At 41.0% G+C, this 18879-nt stretch overlaps 1 protein-coding gene across 1 annotated transcript in view; it reads right to left on the bottom strand.

Annotated features, from left to right (window-relative positions):
• The window catches only part of TRIM27 (tripartite motif containing 27), a 27679-nt gene that overhangs the window by 2574 nt on the left and 6226 nt on the right, over positions 1–18879 (bottom strand). The window contains exons 3-7 of the mRNA XM_006872766.1: positions 17392–17622; positions 5458–5480; positions 3540–3655; positions 3379–3411; positions 1293–1319 (exon numbers count right to left, since the gene is read on the bottom strand). Coding sequence (XP_006872828.1) covers positions 1293–1319; positions 3379–3411; positions 3540–3655; positions 5458–5480; positions 17392–17622 — 430 coding nt within the window. The remainder of the gene's footprint in view (positions 1–1292; positions 1320–3378; positions 3412–3539; positions 3656–5457; positions 5481–17391; positions 17623–18879) is intronic.

The raw sequence follows: 18879 nt of genomic DNA, 5'->3' as shown, positions 1-18879 counted from the left end.
AACTTGGACATTGGCTACCCAAAATGGGGGGCGGGGGCTACAAAGGCAAGAAGTGACTGGCTTACAAGCTTTCAAGAGGGAACCTAGATCCAGAGGGCCTAGAGGAAGGTAGAATCTCCAGTGAGTAGTATTCAATCTGTCTAGGCGGAGCTGATACAATGAAATACAGACGGGTCTCTTGTGATACAATAGTGAATAATTGATATCAGGACTGATTGTGAGGGTTGGAAATGTAGAGGTGGACGTTTTGTAACAGGGAGGGGAGTGATTGACTTTTTGGTCTAGGAGCGGAGGTCCCTGGGACCATCAACGGAGAAGAGTGGAGAGTGGGACCCTACCCGGAGAAGCAGTGATGCCTGAAATGGAGCCAGAGATGATGACGTGGAGCGATGGAGCAACTGGAGACTTTGGATCCAGAGAGGGAGAGCGACTGTGTGCTGAAGACCTGGGGGGTACCGGGGAAGGATTGCATGGAGGGGATTGTAACCATGGCAATGAGACAATGTACGATAGAATGACTGTAAAACTAATGTTCTCCCATGTAAACTATCACATAATTCACAATAAAACATTTAAAAAAAAAAAAAAAAAAGCACGTCTCTGATTTCTGATTTGAGTACCTCTAAGATCAGAGACGTTACTAGTGTCACGAAATCTGAGAGTAAAGGTAGTGCTGGGGGAGGAGGAGTGTAAATTCTTGCCCCAAGAGTTGCAAAGGCAGAATGTGCAGGATTCCCAGATTATCTGTGGTGCTCAGAATGAGAATTGAGCTCAATCACTTCTCCCCCAGCCATAAGTTCCATCTGAGGCTCAGCAGGCAGACCAGTGTGCCAGCATACCAGCAGTGCCTTTCTAGGAACTAGAGCTTCCATTCTGTAAGCCTTTACAGCAACTAAGTTAGATTTCCTCTGATTTAAAAACTCTGGATTTCAAATCTGAGAAATTTCATGAGGTAAGAACACACAGAAGTAATCAGCAGATTTGTTGTCATTGCTTATCACTTTTACACATGTAACGTAAAAACCAACCCACTGCCACTGAGTTGGCTCAGAGTGACCCTATAGGACAGAGCAGAACTGTCTCATGAGTTTACAGAAGCAGACTGCCACATCATTCAGAGGAGTGGCCAATGGGTTTCAACCACCAAGCATTTAACCACTGCGCCACTAGGGCTCCTACGTAACCTAAAGGAATCAAATTTAATCATTTCCCCAAATTATCGACAATTAGTAATTATGTTCACATGGCTCTTTCTTCTTTTCTCTGATATGGTTCTGTCTGCCATCACCTACCTGAGTATAACTGAGCTTCTCGCAATTCTGAAAGAACAAAAGAGAAACGAACTTTACAGAAGTCATGCGAAGGTTTCCCACAAAACACATAAACTGCGGGAACTTTGGCTACAATCACCATAAAGTAATGGTCTCCACTAAAAACCCCAGAACCCTCCTTGTCAGTCAGTCATGCACTGATTTTTTCATACAACATATGACTCCATCACCCAACCAATAGCTTCAAGAGAAGTGGGACTGAAAACCTTCGGTAAATGAATAATCACAAGTATGAAACTGGTAGAATATGGAGTTAAATAGAGTCAAGATCAAGAATTCCAGCCTCCTGGAATGGGTCAGCTGACTCTTCAAGAGGAAAACATAGTTGCAAGCCCATGATGTACAGACTGCTTAGCTTCCATAATCCACCTCTGTGTCAGGTTGGGTAGCTCCAGTTAACCCCCATACGCTCACTCTGGGGCAAGCAAGACCATTTATTTATGAAGTGCTTTCCAGTTGACAAAACATTTTCACAGATGTTTTCATTGAGCCTCTTAAGTGGCAGAAGAGTAAAAGTTAAAGAGTCAGACAGAGGAACCACTTTCTGGTATTATCCACACATTGTATTATGTAGATATTTTTACTAATTGCCTTGTTTATGGAAGACTTGCGGGTGCCACCTAAATCTATGTAACTAGATGCAAAAAAAAGAAAAGAAGTGTATGTCTGGGGAGATGCCCTGCAAATAGGGATTCCGCCTATATGATAGGATACAAGTACTAGGATTCCTGGTATGGCGCTATAGGATAAGCACTGGATGGTGAACTACAAAGTCGGTGGTTCAAACCCACCATCTGCTCCTCAAAAACCCTATTTATACAGGGTCGCTATGAGTTGGAGCTGACTCAGTGGCACTTAACAACAACAATGGGGAATTATATGAGTTTGGTGGCTCCCTACTACAAGCACTGGACTGTCAACCTTGTGGCAGTCTGAGCCCACCAGCCACCCCGCAGGAGAAAGATAAGGCTTTCTGCTCCCACAAAGATTTACAGCCTCAGTAAATCTTTACTCCCTATATTGGGTCATTATAAGTTGGAACTGACTTGACGGCACTTAATGACAATAAAAGCAACAATGGAAACTATACTTTGTAATAAAGAAGTGCAGGATTTACCTACATATAAGGATTTCAGATTCCACTGCCTAGGAATGTTCACATCCTGTATGTAGTCAATTTCTATTGGTATATGGTTCATGAGCAGAAAAATTTAAATGTAGGAAAACCTTCTCCCAAATGTCTATAACACTTTATCTAATTAACATAAACATAGTGTTCATTATGAGTCCAGCTCCCTTATAAAGGGTTTAAGAAAAGGCAACCAATTTCATCCCTATAACTTTATGACAGAAGAATGATTATTTTCCACATTTTACATATGTGAAATTTATGGTGGAGAATTCTTGGTAAGAGAAAGAGAGGGACCCCAAACCTAGAATCCCTGCTCCTAACCATCACCTCTCTGTAGCGTCCAGCCCTCCTCTATTGTTAGTACTTGTGCTCAGAGATAATAAGGAATGAACCTCAAATACTGCTTCAAAGGAAACATAACTAGGGTAGAGTTTCTGTTCATTCTCTTTCCCAATTAAAATAATAATAGTAATTTTTTTAAAACCTAAAAATACTTAAACTAATTTTGGATTGGACTCCTGGTATGGCACTGTAGAATCAGCACTGGACTTCGAATCCTAAGATCAGAGGTTAAACCCACCAGTTGCTCCTTGGAAACCTTGTACAGGGTAGCTATGAGTCGGAACCAACTCGATGGCACTTAACAACAATAACAATTCTGAATTAATTAAATTTTGCATTGTCTATTTCTCTCCTTCATCAACATAAATTAATTGAGAACTGACTAAATATAGCTAGCAGACTTTAAGTTAAAACAAGAGGCTATTAACTGAGGAAAGCTAATAAAACAGAAAGACAATCTGGGCAGGCTGGCCAGTGGGTCTCTCTCTCCTCTCATTTCTCCACACTTTAATGTTCATGCTCTTCTTCCCAAGAAACGTCAACATCCAAAGCCCATTAAATTGATACACTTACCTTGGATTTTCTCCATATCAGACTGCATTTTTTCTAAAGGGAAAATAGAAGACATTCAGTTTACATCCTACTCCCCAGCTGGAAAATATATCCTTTCAGGCAATAGGTATTCAGACCATAAATCCATTTCTCCTTCTGATCCCTCCCTCTCCTCGCATTACCTGTGAACTGCTTCAAACTCTCAGTCAAGAACAGACATTTTTGGGCAAAAATGTGTATTTTCTCTTGCAGATCTGGAGGTGTGATCCAAGGTTCAGGGATCCGGATTCTTTCAGCCCTAGAAAGGAAAGAAAAAAAGAGTGAATCCTTTCTTCAACTCTGTGGCCAGGAGGAGAGAGTCTGGGCTAAATATGTGGCCAGTCTTTAAAATCAACCACTAAAACTTGTCCCACACTTTCTACCTACACTGTGGTTCTAGATCAAAGCAGGGGTAACAGATGACTCATTTTGGCATCCAAAGCACCTAGGTCACAGTTTTACAAATATAAAGTCCTCAGATAAGATTTATCCATTAAACTGATTAGGTTGATTTTCCCAGGAAGCACTAGATTCTATAATAAAGTCCAGGAAGCATCTTGATATTCAAGTTAGGCAAGTATCCAGAGTCCTCAGGTTCTCAATATGGGTAGAATGACACCTTCAGTGTCTTAGGACACTGGAGAATAGCCGACTACCCTTACCTGTCCCCCATTTCCCAAGCAGTCTATATGGCAAAGCCTGCGAGCTGGCAACCCAATATCCCTTCTACTATCTTCAATTTTACTAGGCTCATGGATGCCCAGTCTCCCTTGTAGCTAGGCGTGACTGTGATGGCATTTGTGGTGATTTGAGAAGTCTAATGAAAAAGGTGATGTAACTCCTATCTTTCTTCTGCTGGCTGGCTTTCAAGTAAACATCTTAGACAATGAAAGAGGACCATGCCTTAGGAATGACAGAAGGAACCACTGGTGCCACCATATCAGCCCTGAATTACATACCTGAATATTTTTTAATATGGTGACAAAAATGCTTATTATATTTAAGCCTTAAGCCAGTGAAGCTTTGGGTTTCCTCTCATCTAACCAAACTCAATTCTTCATATAAAAAAATGCTGGCGTCTGAAGTGTCTAACTCCATAATGTTTGTTCCAAACTAGACTGGCGCCTAAAACTGACTGAAAAAGCAGTTTGTTTGGGTCATCTGGCTGCGACACTCATCTCTATCCCAGGGACTCTCGAATCTCCATCTTATTCATATGATTCTATTCCCACAGGTCTCCTAGCAACCCCATTCTGCAAGGCCCTCCCTACCTGCCCCCACCTAATCAAGTATTTTCCTCTAGAAGTTAGTACTTTACCATTCACTATTCTAATTAACTTGGAAGCGCAGATGCTTCAAAGCAGTCTCCACTTCTATAGGTACTCTCACAACAAGAATTATCTTCCTAAGGCCAATCCCATTTGCCCTTGACACCCACCCTGCAAACACAACTCAGCCCTTTCATGCCCACTATGAGGTCTCCCTCCTCAGTCTGGCCCCAACTCCCAGGAAGCACCTCCTCACTTTCTATTTGATGGTAGAGCTGAGAAATAATCAGAGTAAGAGCCAAAACTCAGGTTGCTCAACACTAATATTTTAAGTCTTACCCAGTAACACCTTCCTTAGGCCTTACTTTCCCCCTTGTAGAAAAAAAAAAGACACCATGAAAACTAAAGGATTCTGTTATGTTTATGAAGCAATAACCATAAACTCTCCTTGTACTCTGCCCAATCCCCTGAAATCCCCATAATCCCACTGGGGTGGTTAATATTCTGGAAGTGTCCACATATCCCTAAATCACAATGCATTATTTCAAATTAGCCATCTCCTCCTACCCCGACTCAATAATTTGTCAATAATCCCATTTCCTTCTCTGAGAAGAGTGTGAAAGGTTCGTCCAGTTCCTTGCATAGTAGTGACTTTCCTCAGGCACGGACTGGATATGGGTCACATGGGTAATATGCCCATCCCAGGCTTTGGGCTCCTTTCAGGATGTGACCAAGTGTGAGAGAGACAGTCTTCCTGTGCTTGACTTAACACTAGGGAGAAAAGACACTGTACCTGCTCAGTGTGTCCCCAATGTCCTATAAGAGAGAGAAAAGAAATTTCAACATGAGAAGTCATTCAACATTTCAGTTTTCTCTAATAAATGTTGGTTAAAAACCAACTGTGGATTGGTTCTCCAGATAGAAATCAGGAGATAAGGAATACTGGAATATAACTAATGGTCTTGAGGAGTTGAAAATCAGGCCAAGGAGACTAGAGTCCATGCTAATGCTACACCAGTATTACCTAGGCCCTCTTTGGCCCTCTTTCTGCACCCACCATCCACTGATCAAGGGATCTCATCACTTCAAATTTACTAATTCAAGTATCTAACCCTTGGACCGTAGCTGTCTACCTGACACAATATTTCTATTGTGAAATAATTTCTAACAGAAAATCTGCTAGGACAAAGAACTCCTATGTACTCTTAGCCCAACTCTATCCATTTTAATGGCTTACGGCACATTTCCTTTATCATTCTCATTCTGTTCCCCATATTCTCTCTATATTTTAATATATATTTTTCTTTAGAACCATTTGAAAGTATATTGTGTACATCATGTCCTTTTATCCCTTTTTATTTCTGTGTGTATATGGGGACTTCAAAAAGTTCATGGAAAAATTTCATTTATCTTTTAATTCCATATTTCCACAAACTTTTTGAATCCTTCTTGTATTCCTGGGAACAAGGTGTTGTTTTTTTTTCAATTTTTTATTAAAATAAAACATAAGCACAGTCATTGTTATATTTCACCACATTGATTTCAACTCATAGTGACTCCATGTGACAAAACAGAACTACCCAGTAGGATTTCCTAGGCTCCTAATCTTTATGGGCACAAATAGATCTTTTCTATTCCAGAGCTGCTAGGTGGGTTTGAGCTGCCAACCTTTAAGTTAGCAGCAGAGTACTTAACCGTTGCACCATCAGGGATCCTTATAAAATAGCCTAGTTACCAAATTCAGAAAACTTACTGCTGATATGTTTATCATATTCACAGTTCATAGTCTAGCATAATCAACTGTCTTGCTAATGTTCTTTAAAACAACCCTTCCTTCCCTTCCCCCCACAAAGTAATCCAGGATCATTCATTGCATTTAGTTATCATGACATGTATCTTTAATCTGAAACAGTTCTTCCACCTTGATTTGTATTTTATGAAATTGGCATATATTTAAGAATACATGGTAATATGTACATCCCAGGCTCTGGGCTCCTATCAGGATGTGTACAAGTATGAGGGAAACTGGCTTTATTTGATAAAATGTCCCTTTGTGGTGCAGTAAACTGTTTAATGTATCTTCTAACCATGGACTTTGTAACTCTCACCAAGAAGCTTTTTTCCTGATCATCCAGTAAGACAAGATGGGGAAAGATGCTGATGGGATATGATTCAGCAGTGATTGTTTACAGAGTTGTAATTTAAAAATGTGTTTGGTCCTTGCGTATGGAACCTCTTGGACCCAGGGTCAGAGAGCTGTGACACTGGTGGTATGGCAAAGGAGCAGCAGAAAAACCAAGAGCCAGAGTACCCGGCTGAGTGGTGGTGGACTTTCTAGCCCATGGAGAAAGTAAAGCTGAGTGTTTCTGGGCAGAAGTCTTCTTGCGCAGTAAGCAAGGGTGCCTCCAGGCATTTAACTGGGGAAGCTAGGTTTGCTGACCCAGAGAGCTGGAGCTGAGTATCTTCAGGAAGAGGCTTACAGTGGAGAGGTACGCCCAGTGAGCATTTATCAGCTGCCCTAAAAGAGCTTTGTAACATTGTCTGGACAGAGAGAAGCCTGCCTGTAGGCCAACTGAGGAGAGGCTGTGCCCTGAGCATTTTCTGGCCTTGCATTGTACACTGTTAACGTTCCTAATAAATCTCATAACTATGAGTATGGTGTCTGAATTCCGTGTGAACAACTGCAGTGAATTATCGAACCCAGCTTCAGGTAGAGTGTGCTGTGGGAGGGACATGGGTGCCAATTTTTTGACACCCTTAATTTGGGTTTATCTGATATTTCCCATATATTTAAATTCAGGCTATACCATCTTTGACTATAGTGTATGGGTACTAAAAGTACAGGATATTCGCTTGTCCCTTATGGCAATGTGATTTTGATCACTGCATAGTTACTATTTTTCCTTTTGTAATTAGTAAGTAACACAGAAGTGTTACTTTGAAATTGGGAATGTGTGGCTCTGTAGGATAAGCACTGGACTGTGAACTCAAGGTCAGCAGTTTGAGCCCACCAGTCACTCCAAGGGAGAAAGATGAGACTTTTTGTCCCAAAAATATTTACAACCCCGGAAACCCTTTATAGGGTTGCTGATAGTTGGAATGGACTCAACAGCACTTAAGAAAAACAATAGGTTCTTACATTATTCAATGGATTATAGTAATCCTTCTTATGGTGCTCAAAAAGTCTGAGACGTCACCAGAAGAAGTTCCTTTAAACAAATTTCTATGTCCTTTTCATATACTCCCATCATTTTTCTAATGCAAGGACACCTTTGGGTTGGGAACGGTATTTAGAAATCATAATCTGGGAAGTAGTTGTGATCACTGCTATGTAATATCATTACTTCTAATCCTTTCTAGTACACAGAAAGCTAAGAACCCATTTATGCTATCTTCAGTTCCAATCCACTCTTTTTGCCTTTACCTACTCCCCACTGTTCTTGTTAGGTGCCATCGAGTTGGTACCGACTCACAGCAACCCTATGTACAACAGAACAAAACACTGACTGGTCCTGGGCTAACCTCACAATTGTTGGCATGCTTGAGGCCACTGATGCTGCCACTTTGCCAATCCATCTCACTGGGGGGTCTTCCTCTTTTTCTCTGACCCTCCACCTTACCAAACATGATATCTTTCTCCAGCGACTGGTCCCTCCTGACAATATGTCCGAAGTATGAGAGACGAAGTTTGGCCATCCTGGCCTCCTAGGAGCACTCTGGCTGCACTTCTTCCAACACAGATCTGTTGGTTCTTTGGGTAGCCCATGGCACTTTCCATATTCTCTTCCAACATAACTCAAAAGCATCAATTCTTCCACGATCTTCCTTATTTTACTGTCCAACTTTCGCATGCGTATGAGGTTTTTTTTAAAATACCATAGTTTGGGTCAGGTTAGTCCTCAAGCTGACATCTTTGCTCTACAACACTTTAAAAGGTCTTGTGCAGCAGATTTGCTTAATACAATACGTTGTTTGATTTCTTGGCTGCTGCTTCTATGAGTGTTGATAGTTGATCCAAGAAGAATGAAATCCTTGACAACTTCTATCTTTTCTTCCTTGATAAGAATGTTGTTTATTGGTCTAGTGGTGAGAACTTTTGTTTTCTTTACATTGAGATGCAATCCATACAGAAGGCTATGGTCTTTGATCTTCATCAGTAAGTATTTTAAGTCCTCTTCACTTTCGGCAAGCAAGGTTGTATCATTTGCATATCGCAGGTTGTTAATGAGTCTTCCTCCAATTCTGATGCCACATTTTTCTTCAAAGAACCCGGCTTCTTGGATTATTTGCTCAGTATACAGGTTGAGTAAGTAATCTCCAGTGTAAGCATATGACCCAATTCCCCAGTAGATCTACTCATTTACTTATCTTTTAGCACACCTAGAAAAACAGTTTTAGAAGTACTTTATCTATATCATTACCAAGAAGAAAAAGAAAAAATCATAAGAACTTAAATTCAAGATTTAAGTTTTTTATTTAGCTTAAATGTGGGAGGCACTTCAAAAAGTTCATGAAAAAATTTCATTATCTTTTAATTCCATTTTCTACAAACTTTTCGAAGTCCCCTCACATATATATTAAAGATACTAGGTTTAAATATTACTTGGTCTAGGTTTTGCCTTTTTGGAGCGGCATGCTATTCATTTTAAATATAGTTGGCTCCATTCAGTTTTAGGATTTTCACCCAACCCTGTTGATTTAATTTTATTTTTTGAAGACATGAACATCAACACGGATTTAAAGTCAGAACTACGCAGAAGGTATACTCTGAGATGTGTTATTCCCTTCATTGCACTGCCCCCAGCCCTGTTATTTTCTAGTTAGCCATCCAGTGTTTCCTTTGCAAAAAATAGGCAGATATATGCTTTCCAAGTCCCCCTTTTTTATTACACAAAAAATGGCATACTCTTTAATACTTTGTGCTTTGATTTTTTTCACTTAACAAAACACTCTGGAAACAACTCCATGTCAGTTTATTAGAATAATTTTAATTCTTTCTTATAATTGCATTGTGTGCATGCAACACAAATGCTTTAATAGATCTTCTAGGCACTTAGGTTGTTTCCAATATTTTATAATTGCTATGCTCAGCAAGTAAACTTGTACATAAGTACAAAAATGTGCACCAAGCCAGCCGTCCCATAGCCCTCTCTACTCAGCTAGGTTCCACATTTCATTACAGTTGTTGTTGTTGTGAAGTACTGTCGAGTCAGTTCTGACCCATAGTGACCTTGTACAGGATTTCAGAGGAGCAGCTGGTGAGCTTGAACCACCAATCTCACAGTTCAAATGGCTTTGCAGTCTGGCGCATTAACCTACAGCGCCCACACAGAACTCAGACACCACACTCAGCTATGGGGGTTCATTAAGCAAGGTAACAGGCTACTAGTATTCAAGTTCAGGAAGGTTCAGGGCATAGCTGTTCCAGTCAGGACAGTCTGTCCTCAGTCACACCCACAGGCAATCTTTTCTCTGCCCAGTTAATGTTACAAAGCTCTTTTAGGGCTGCTGATAAAAGCCCACAGGACATGCCTCTCTTTCTTAAGCCTCAGCCTAAAGGCACTCGGCTTTAGCTTTGTGGGTCAGCAAACCTAGATTTCCCAATTAAGTGCCTGGAGGCACCCTAGCTTAGTTTACAAGCAAGCCTCCAGCCCCAAATCACTCAGCTTTACTTTCTCCACGGGCTGGGAAGTCCACCACTATGTCTGCTGCTCTGGCTCTTGGTTCTGCTGCTGCTGTTGCTCCTCTGTCACTCCTCCAGTGTCACTACTTTCTGTCCCTGAGTTGAGGAGGTTCAATACACAGGGATCTCAGGATGCATTCCATTCCTGGCTCTTCTTTGATGGTAGTTAAGTCCCCACTGCTGCTTCTCAGATGGCTCATGTTAGACCCATGCTAGAGTTTCATGTTTTTACAATTACAATTAGGTCTGCTAAGAGCCAGAGTTGAATCATGCTATATTATCAGTATCTTCTCCCATCTTCTCTTACTCAGATATATCAGGAAAAGAGTTTTTTAATGGAAGTTACAAAGGTTAAGGAATCCTAGTGTGGCACTATAAGATATACATTAGATCGAAAGGTTGGTTTGCATTGCTAAGGTTGGCAGTTCAAACTCCCAGCTACTCCTTGTAAAACCTATTGTTGTTGTTAAGTGCCATCAACTTGGTTCCAACCCATAGCAATCCTGTATAGAGTTTTTGAGGAGCAGCAGGTGAGCTTGAACCGCCAACCTTGCAGTTCAAACCAACTTTGCAGTCCAGTGTACTAACCTAGAACCACACCAGGACTCCAAGAAACCCTCTACAGGGTCACTGAGTCAGAACAGACTTTACAGCATTTGACAACAATGGCAAAGACTAAGGCTAGAAGAGTCATGTTAAATAATTCACTACTGATGTCCAATGCATCTTGGCTGAACACAGAGAATTTCAGAAAAATGTTTACCTGAGCTTTATTGACTACGCAAAGGCTTTCGATTGTGTGTGTCATGACAAGCTATGGACAATTTTGCAAAGTATGAGTATTTCAGAACACTTAATTGTGCTCATGAGGAAATCTGTACATGGACCAAGAGGCAATTGTTCAAACAGAACATGGGAACACTAAATGGTTTAAAATTAAGAAAGGTATGCGACAGGGTTGTATTTTTTTTACCATACTTATTCAACATGTACGCTAGCAAATAATCTGAGAAGCTGGGTTCTATGAAGAAAAACATGGCATCAGGATTGGAGGAAGACTCATTAACAACCTGCGATATGCAGATGATACAACCTTGCTTGCTGAAAGTGAAGAGGACTTAAAACATTTACTGATGAAGATCAAAGAGCACAGCCTTTGGTATGGATTGCATCTCAATGGAAAGAAAACAAAAATCCTCATCACTGGACCAATAAACAACATTCTTATCAAGGGAGAAAAGATAGAAGTTGTCAAGGACTTCATTCTTCTTGGATCAACTATCAATACTCATGGAAGCAGCAGTCAAGAAATAAGATGACGTATTGCATTAGGTAAATCTGTTGCACAAGACCTTTTAAAGTGTTGTAGAGCAAAGATGTCAGCTTGAGGACTAAGGTGTGCCTGACCCAAGCTATAGTATTTTCAATAACCTCATATACATGCAAAAGTTGGACAGTGAATAAGGCAGACCGTAGAAGAATTGATGCTTTTGAGTTATGGGTTTGGAGAATAATGACAGTGTCATGGGCTGCCAAAAGAACCAACAGATCTGTGTTGGAAGAAGTGCAGCCAGAGTGCTCCTTGGAGGCCAGGAGGGCCAGACTTTGTCTCTCATACTTCAGACATATTGTCAGGAGGGACCAGTCGCTGGAGAAGGATATCATGTTTGGTAGGTCAGAGAAAAAGATGAAGTGAGATGGATTGGCAAAGTGGCAGCATCAATGGGCTCAAGCATGCCAACAATAGTGAGGCTGGCCCAGGATTGGGCAGTTTTTCATTCTGCTATACACACGGTTGCTATGAGTTGGTACCGACTCGATGGCACCTAACACCACCACCACCACAATACATACTTTTCATATATATTTTAATATATAAGTGTATCTTCAAAGTAAATTCCTAGAGAGACTATTGGTTGGAGTCTAATTTTATACGTTGTTATTGTTAAGTGTCTTCGGGTTGGTTCCAACCCATAACAGCCCTGTATAGGGTTTCCAAGGAGCAGCTGGTGAGCTTGAACCGCCGACCTTGCAGTTCAAATGGTTTTGCAGTCGGGTGCATGAACCCACAGTGCCACACCAGGACTCCATATATGTTGTTAGGTGCCGTCAAGTCATTTCCGACTCATAGTGACCCTGTATAGGGTTTTGGAAGAGCGGCTGGTAAATTTGAACCATTGAGCTTGTAGTTCAAACCAATACTTTGACCCACTGCTTGTCCTACAGTGCCACAAGAGACTCTTTGTGTGGCGCTGTAGAAGAAGCACTGGGCTGTTTACCACAAGATCAGTGGTTCAAACCCATCTGATGCTCCTCGGAAACCCTATAAAGGGCTGCAATGAATCAGAGCTAACTCGACGGCACTTAACCACAACAAAAATATATAAACATTACTGGTGTGTGCTGTTGAGTAGATCCCAACTCATAGTTAACCTATTGTTGTTAAGTGACGTCAAGTTGGGTCCAACCCATCGTGACCCTATATAGGGTTTCTGAGGAGTAGCTAGTGAGTTTGAACACCAACCTTGTGGTTCAAACCAACCTGTGGTTGAGTGCTTATCCTACAGCACCACACCAAGTCTGCTGGGACAGAGTAAAGCTGCCCTATAGAATTTTCAAGGCTGTGTCTTCATGGCAAATTGCTGTATCTTTCTCCCACTGGTGGGTTTAAATTGCTAACATTTCAGTTAGCAGCCATGTGCTTAACCACTGTATTACCAGGGCTCCATAAATATACTTTGTTGCTGTTGATAAGTGCCATAGAGACAGTTACGACTCAGTGACCCTGTATAGAGTTTCCAAGGGGCAGCTGATGGGTTTGAACCACCAACCTTGCAGTTCAAACCAACTTTGTGGTCCAGTGCTTATCCTACAGTGGGATACCAGGACTCCCATATAAACAATGCTACTGTTAAGTGCTGTCAAGTTGGTTTCAACTCAGAGCAGGCTATATGGGGTTTCCAAGAAGCAACTGGTAAGTCTGAACTGTCGACCTTGTGGTTCAAACCAACCTTGAAATCCAATACTTTATCCCACAGTGCCATATCAGGACTCATCTATAGAAATATAGTCATGCACACAAAAGTATAAATATACTAACACTTATGTTCATACATGACCAAGTGCTGCAAACAGTTAAGTGCTTGGTTACTAACTGAAAGTTTGGTGGTTTGAATCCAACCAGATACCTTAAAAGAAAAATTTAGCAATTTATTTCCAAAAAGGCCTTTACTATTTTGCATCCCCGCCAGCAGATGTGTGTCTCTTCTCCCACATCTTTGCCAACAAAGATAAACAAAAAACCCCTACCTATTATTAAGTTTAAATTCTTTTGCCATTGTAATTGGTATTTAAGTATGTTTTAAATTTGCATTTATTACTATGAATGCAACTGAACATTTTTTCATATGTTCAGAACCATTATTATATTTTTTCTATAACTTGCCTTTATATTTTGCCCTTTTAATATAATTGTGGTCTTTCAAATTTTAAAAGTTGTTTATTCTTATGGAGTCGCTTTCTGGTTAACATGCAAGGATGCTAACTAAAAGGTAGTTAGCTAGAGCCTACTCAGAGGTACCTTAGAAGAAAGGCCTGGCGATTGATCTATTTCTGAAATATCAGCCACTTACGGAGCGAAATTCTCCTCTGACACATACATGGTCACCAGGAGTTGACATCAACTCAGTTGGTAGTGACAGCAGTTGGGTGCTATCAACTTGATTACTATTCACAACAACCTATGTAGTAGAGCTATTACTCCTTTTTGTCATATTTGTTACAAACATTTTCTTTCAGTATGGCACAGTTCTTTTGACTGGTATACTGTGTGTATGTATTTCCATGTCACTACTGGTTACAAATTGGGCTGCGAACCACAAGGTCAGCAGTTCAAAACTACCAGCTGTTCCGCGGGAAAAAGATGAGGCTTTCTGCTCCCGTAAAGATTTACAGCCTCAGAAACCCAGTACAGGGTCGCTATGAGTTGGAACTAACTCCACAGCACATAACAACAACAACAACAACTCACTGTTTTAGTTATATGGTGGTGGTTATGTGCCATGGAGTTGGAACCCTGTACAGGGTTTCCAAGGCTGTAAATCTTTACGGGAGCAGAAAGCTTCCTCTTTCTCTTGCGAAACAGCTGGTAGTTTCGAACTGCTGACTTTGGGGTTTGCAGCCTGATTCGTAACCACTACGCTACCAGAGTTGTTATCTAATATCTAGAAGGGTTAGTTCCCCATCATAGCTCTCCTTTCTCCATGTTTCTTAACTTTTTTTATCAGTTTATTTTTCTATCTGAACTATACTATTAATTGGTTTGCTCCAGAAAAAAAACTTGCTAATAAATATACATTCTTAGTGAGGATTTGCATGAATTTTATAAATTAACTTACAGAGAACTGTCAGCTTTATGATGAGATGGCATATCTAAGAATAAGGGATGTCTTTTCATTTATTCAAACCTATTTTTTATCTTTCAAGACTGTTTTATAGTGACCTGGTATGGCGCTGCAGGATAATGCACTGGACCCTCAAGGTCAGTTGAAAGCACAAGGCCAGTTGTTTAAATCCACCAGCAACTCTTAGGAAATCCGAAACAGGGCCGCTTCATGAGTTGGAACTGACTAGAAACCACTAACAAGTTAGAAATTTCTTATACTTTTACTCCAAGTTATGTTTTTCTTTACAATTGAAAATGGTTTTTTTCTTCTAATATATCTCTAAATGGTTGTTATCTGTGCACATGAAGGCTGCTGATTTCTGTATGTGAATTTTATATCCTGCCACCTGACTGAATTCTTTAGTTTCAGTGCTGACTCTCTATTACAGGTATACAATCACAGCATGGTGTGGTGCTGTAGGATAAACACTAGGCTGATATGTCACTTTGAACTTTTTGGTTGGCAGTTCAACTCCACCAACCACTTCTCGAAAATGATATACAGGGTCACTGTGAGTTGGAATCAACTCAAAAGCACTTAACAACAATCACAGCATTTAAAATTTAAAGTTTTAACTTATTTTCCAATTCTTGAACCTCTAATTGCTTTCTTTTGTCCACCTGCATTGGTTAAGCCTCCCATTCAATGCTAAATAGAGACAGATAGAGTGAGCATCTTGCTTTGTTCCTGACCTCAGTGGGAATGCCTCTAATTTTAACTAGTATGTCAGACTCTGCTTGCTTTTCCAAGACTTCCACCATAACCTCTCTTTAATATCTCTAAGGCCCCATGGAGACTTCTGGCCTCTCTTTCTTTTTCCATTTCCTTTATCATCCAGCTTCAATTTCATGGTCCACCTTTTAAAAAATATTCTAAAAAATATTACTGCCTTAAAAGAAAAGGTCTTAAAATCTCAAGTTCATCTTGCAAAGCCTCAGAACTGGATGAACCTAACTATCTGTTATCTCTGTGCCAGCACCAGAGAAGTCAAGGTCTGAGAAAGCAAAGCAGCTGAGAAAGTGATACAAGTGGGCTGATTGCTCCCACTATAAACTGATGATCACTGACCCAGCAATCTTTCACAAACTCACAGATCAACTGGTTCTCCCACACACCAACACAATTTTAGAGCTTTACCAAACTCTTTAAAGCTCCCATTTGCGTAATCACGGATGATCTTGCTTTTCAAATTCCAAAGAAAATAAAAGCCACCAAATTACATTACTGTTGTTCACTCTCCTTCCTTCATGAACATTCTCTTTTCTTGCTCGCTCATATTCTGCCTCTCTGATCACTTATTTCCTTTGCAAGCTCTTCCTTTGCTCCCTGGAAATGAATTACCAGTGTTTCTTAAAGCTTAGGACTAGGCCCTCTTCTCTTATTACTCTAGAGCAGAGGTCAGTAAAGTTTTTCTTAAAACGCCAGACAGTTAAGTATTTCAAGCTCTCAGAGGCATAGATCTTCTGCTACGATGACTGTTCTCTGCTGCTGTAGCAGGAAAACAATGGCAAACAATAAGTAACTAAAAAATGTGCCAGTCAGTTAAAAAGGGCAGCTCATAGGACATACAAGAACAGGTGTTAGGCTACAGTTAGCTAACTCCTGCTCTATACTATTATTCATTTTTAAAAGCATCTACCAACACTTGTAACAATTATTTCGTCACTTCTTTACTGCCTTATCTTCAGATTAGACCATAAGCTTTAGAAAAGTTCAATCACTTGTCCCCACTCAAATCAGACACTAGATGGACAGGCACCAGCCATTTCCTGTGGTTTTGCTGAGTACGGTCTATTGCAGTCATAGTACCTGCTCTACCAGAGCTAAAACACAGGACTGCTAGGGCTGACCTCTGCTCAAGTGCTTATTTTGTGCCTGTGGTAACACATCAAACACTTAGCACAGTGTCTGATAAACAATAAAGTTAAATGTCAGCTTTATTATTCAATAGATTTCTACATATACAAGAGGGCTTCAAAAAGTTATGGAAAAACAGAATTTAAAAGGAACGAAATTTTTCCATGAACTTTTTGTTGTTGTTGTTATGTGCCATCGAGTCGGTTCTGACCCATAGCGACCCTGTATAGGGTTTCCGAAAGCCTCATCTTTGTCCCGCGGAGCAACTGGTAGTTTCGAACCGCTGACCTTAAGGTTCGCAGCCCGATGCGTAACCACTATGCTGAACTTTCTGTAGCCCCCTTCATATATGTTAAAATTACAGAATGTTAGATTGAGAAACATCTTTCATTCTCAAGTGATCCAAATCCCTTCATTATCCCTTATAAGTGAGGCCACTGAGGCCCGGAGAGGTGAAGAGTTTTGTCCGTGACCAGACCACAGTGCAGGGCGGACCTGGGCATAAGATCTTCTAATTGCCCTTTCAATGAGACAATGCAAATAACCGACCCATGCTGTGTCAACTCAAGCTCCTAGTGTAATGTTTTCCCTCTGACATAAGTAATGTAAATCGTATAAAGTGTGGTATACTGCTCAAGCAAAATGAAAAAGATGATGGGGGTTCTGGCTACTGCTTGACAAAGGGAGAAGGAAGACTAACTTTGATGGGCGCTATCTTGGCAGAGCTCTCCATGCCTCTTACCTGCAGAAGCTCTCTGGTGGGCTGCTGCTGCTTCTCTTCGAGCTGGGCAATCAGACCACTAAGGTGGGAGATGTTGCAGGAGAACTGGGTGATGGCACCATTGATGCTGTTGTAGATGGCCAAGTCCAGCTCCTCAAGGCGGGCTAGGAGACGATACTCATGCTCCTTCAAAGAGTGATATAGCTGCTCAAACTCCCAGACTATCTTCTCCCTCTCCATCTGGGTCAGGCTCTGTGCAAGTGATAGGGAAGGGTGGTGAAGAGACTAAAAGCTCACTTCTAGAGGCTTTCACAAATTTTCTTTTGACCATCTATCTCAAGTCCTCATCATTCCATCCCAGGACACTAAAACAAGCACCTATTCACTCACTCATTTGTTCCAATCTAGAATGACTAGGGGCTGAGTTCAATAAACCAACCAGCTGCCACCAAACGGATTCTGTCATATATATTAGACATCATTTGTGTCAGCACAGAATTGCTCCCTAGGGGTTTCACTGGTTAGCTTTTCAGAAGACCTTTCTTCTTCTGAAGCACATCGAGGTGGACTCGAACTGTCAGCCTTTTGGTTAGCGGTCAAGTACAGTAACTACATTACTTGGAGATTCCAGGCTGATTTAACTCAGTGATAATTAAGACATAACTCCCTATTCTTAAGGAACTCAGTCAAGTGAGAGTAAGATTCATGTGATACAAGTATTCAGGGGTGTATAATTAAAGCTAGGGTGACAGTCTGGGGTGGGAGAACATGAAAAAAATCTTAACAGAGGTAGTACTCAAGGTAGCTCCTAGAGGATGAACAGGAGATCACCAAGTGGGCAACAAGTAGGAGGGCCTTCTAGAAAGAAGAAATGGCATAGGTCTAGGAGTGAGTGTGGAGTAAAGGCAAATAGTTCTACTGGGCTGGAACACATGAGTGCTAAGGGAAGAGACCAGAAAAGGTAAGGAGACACCAGACCACGCCTTTCGTGGCAGGCTAAGGAACAAGACGGAACAGGACTACATTCCCCAAGTAACGGGGAACCAAGAAAGGATCATATAGGAAAGTAAATGATTAGATAAATGTAAGAGGGGCTTAGAATTTTCTCACAAATTTTCTGAAGCACTTTGTATGTGCCCTGTGAGAGACAAAATAAGAGGGAAAGAAAAGTCTGCTGATCTTAGCAGTTCTCGTCTTTCATCTCTCTGTCCAAAGTGACTTAGACATCCCCTCCTATCCCTGCACAATAACCTTACACCCTCTATAGGACTTTCCAGGGTAGCCACCAACTGTCCTGTATCATTGGTTTTAGAGATCCCGTGGCTCCTCTCCTGGAGCAGAATTGTTTGCCACAGCTTGTCTGTCCTCCTTCTCCATTCCCTTCCCACTTCAAGACCTCTATTAAAAGTTTTGCACTAAGTCACAAAAAGAGAAATACTGCATAGGACCACTACTGTAAAAGACTAAGGGAAAGAACCCATACTAAAGGGGGGTGGGGGGGATTCTTTG

This window comes from Chrysochloris asiatica, unplaced genomic scaffold (assembly GCF_000296735.1).
Source record: "Chrysochloris asiatica unplaced genomic scaffold, ChrAsi1.0 scaffold00213, whole genome shotgun sequence".
NCBI classification, from domain to species: domain Eukaryota; kingdom Metazoa; phylum Chordata; class Mammalia; order Afrosoricida; family Chrysochloridae; genus Chrysochloris; species Chrysochloris asiatica.
Note: the sequence above shows the minus strand (reverse complement) of the source record. Positions and strands in the feature narration are given on the sequence as shown.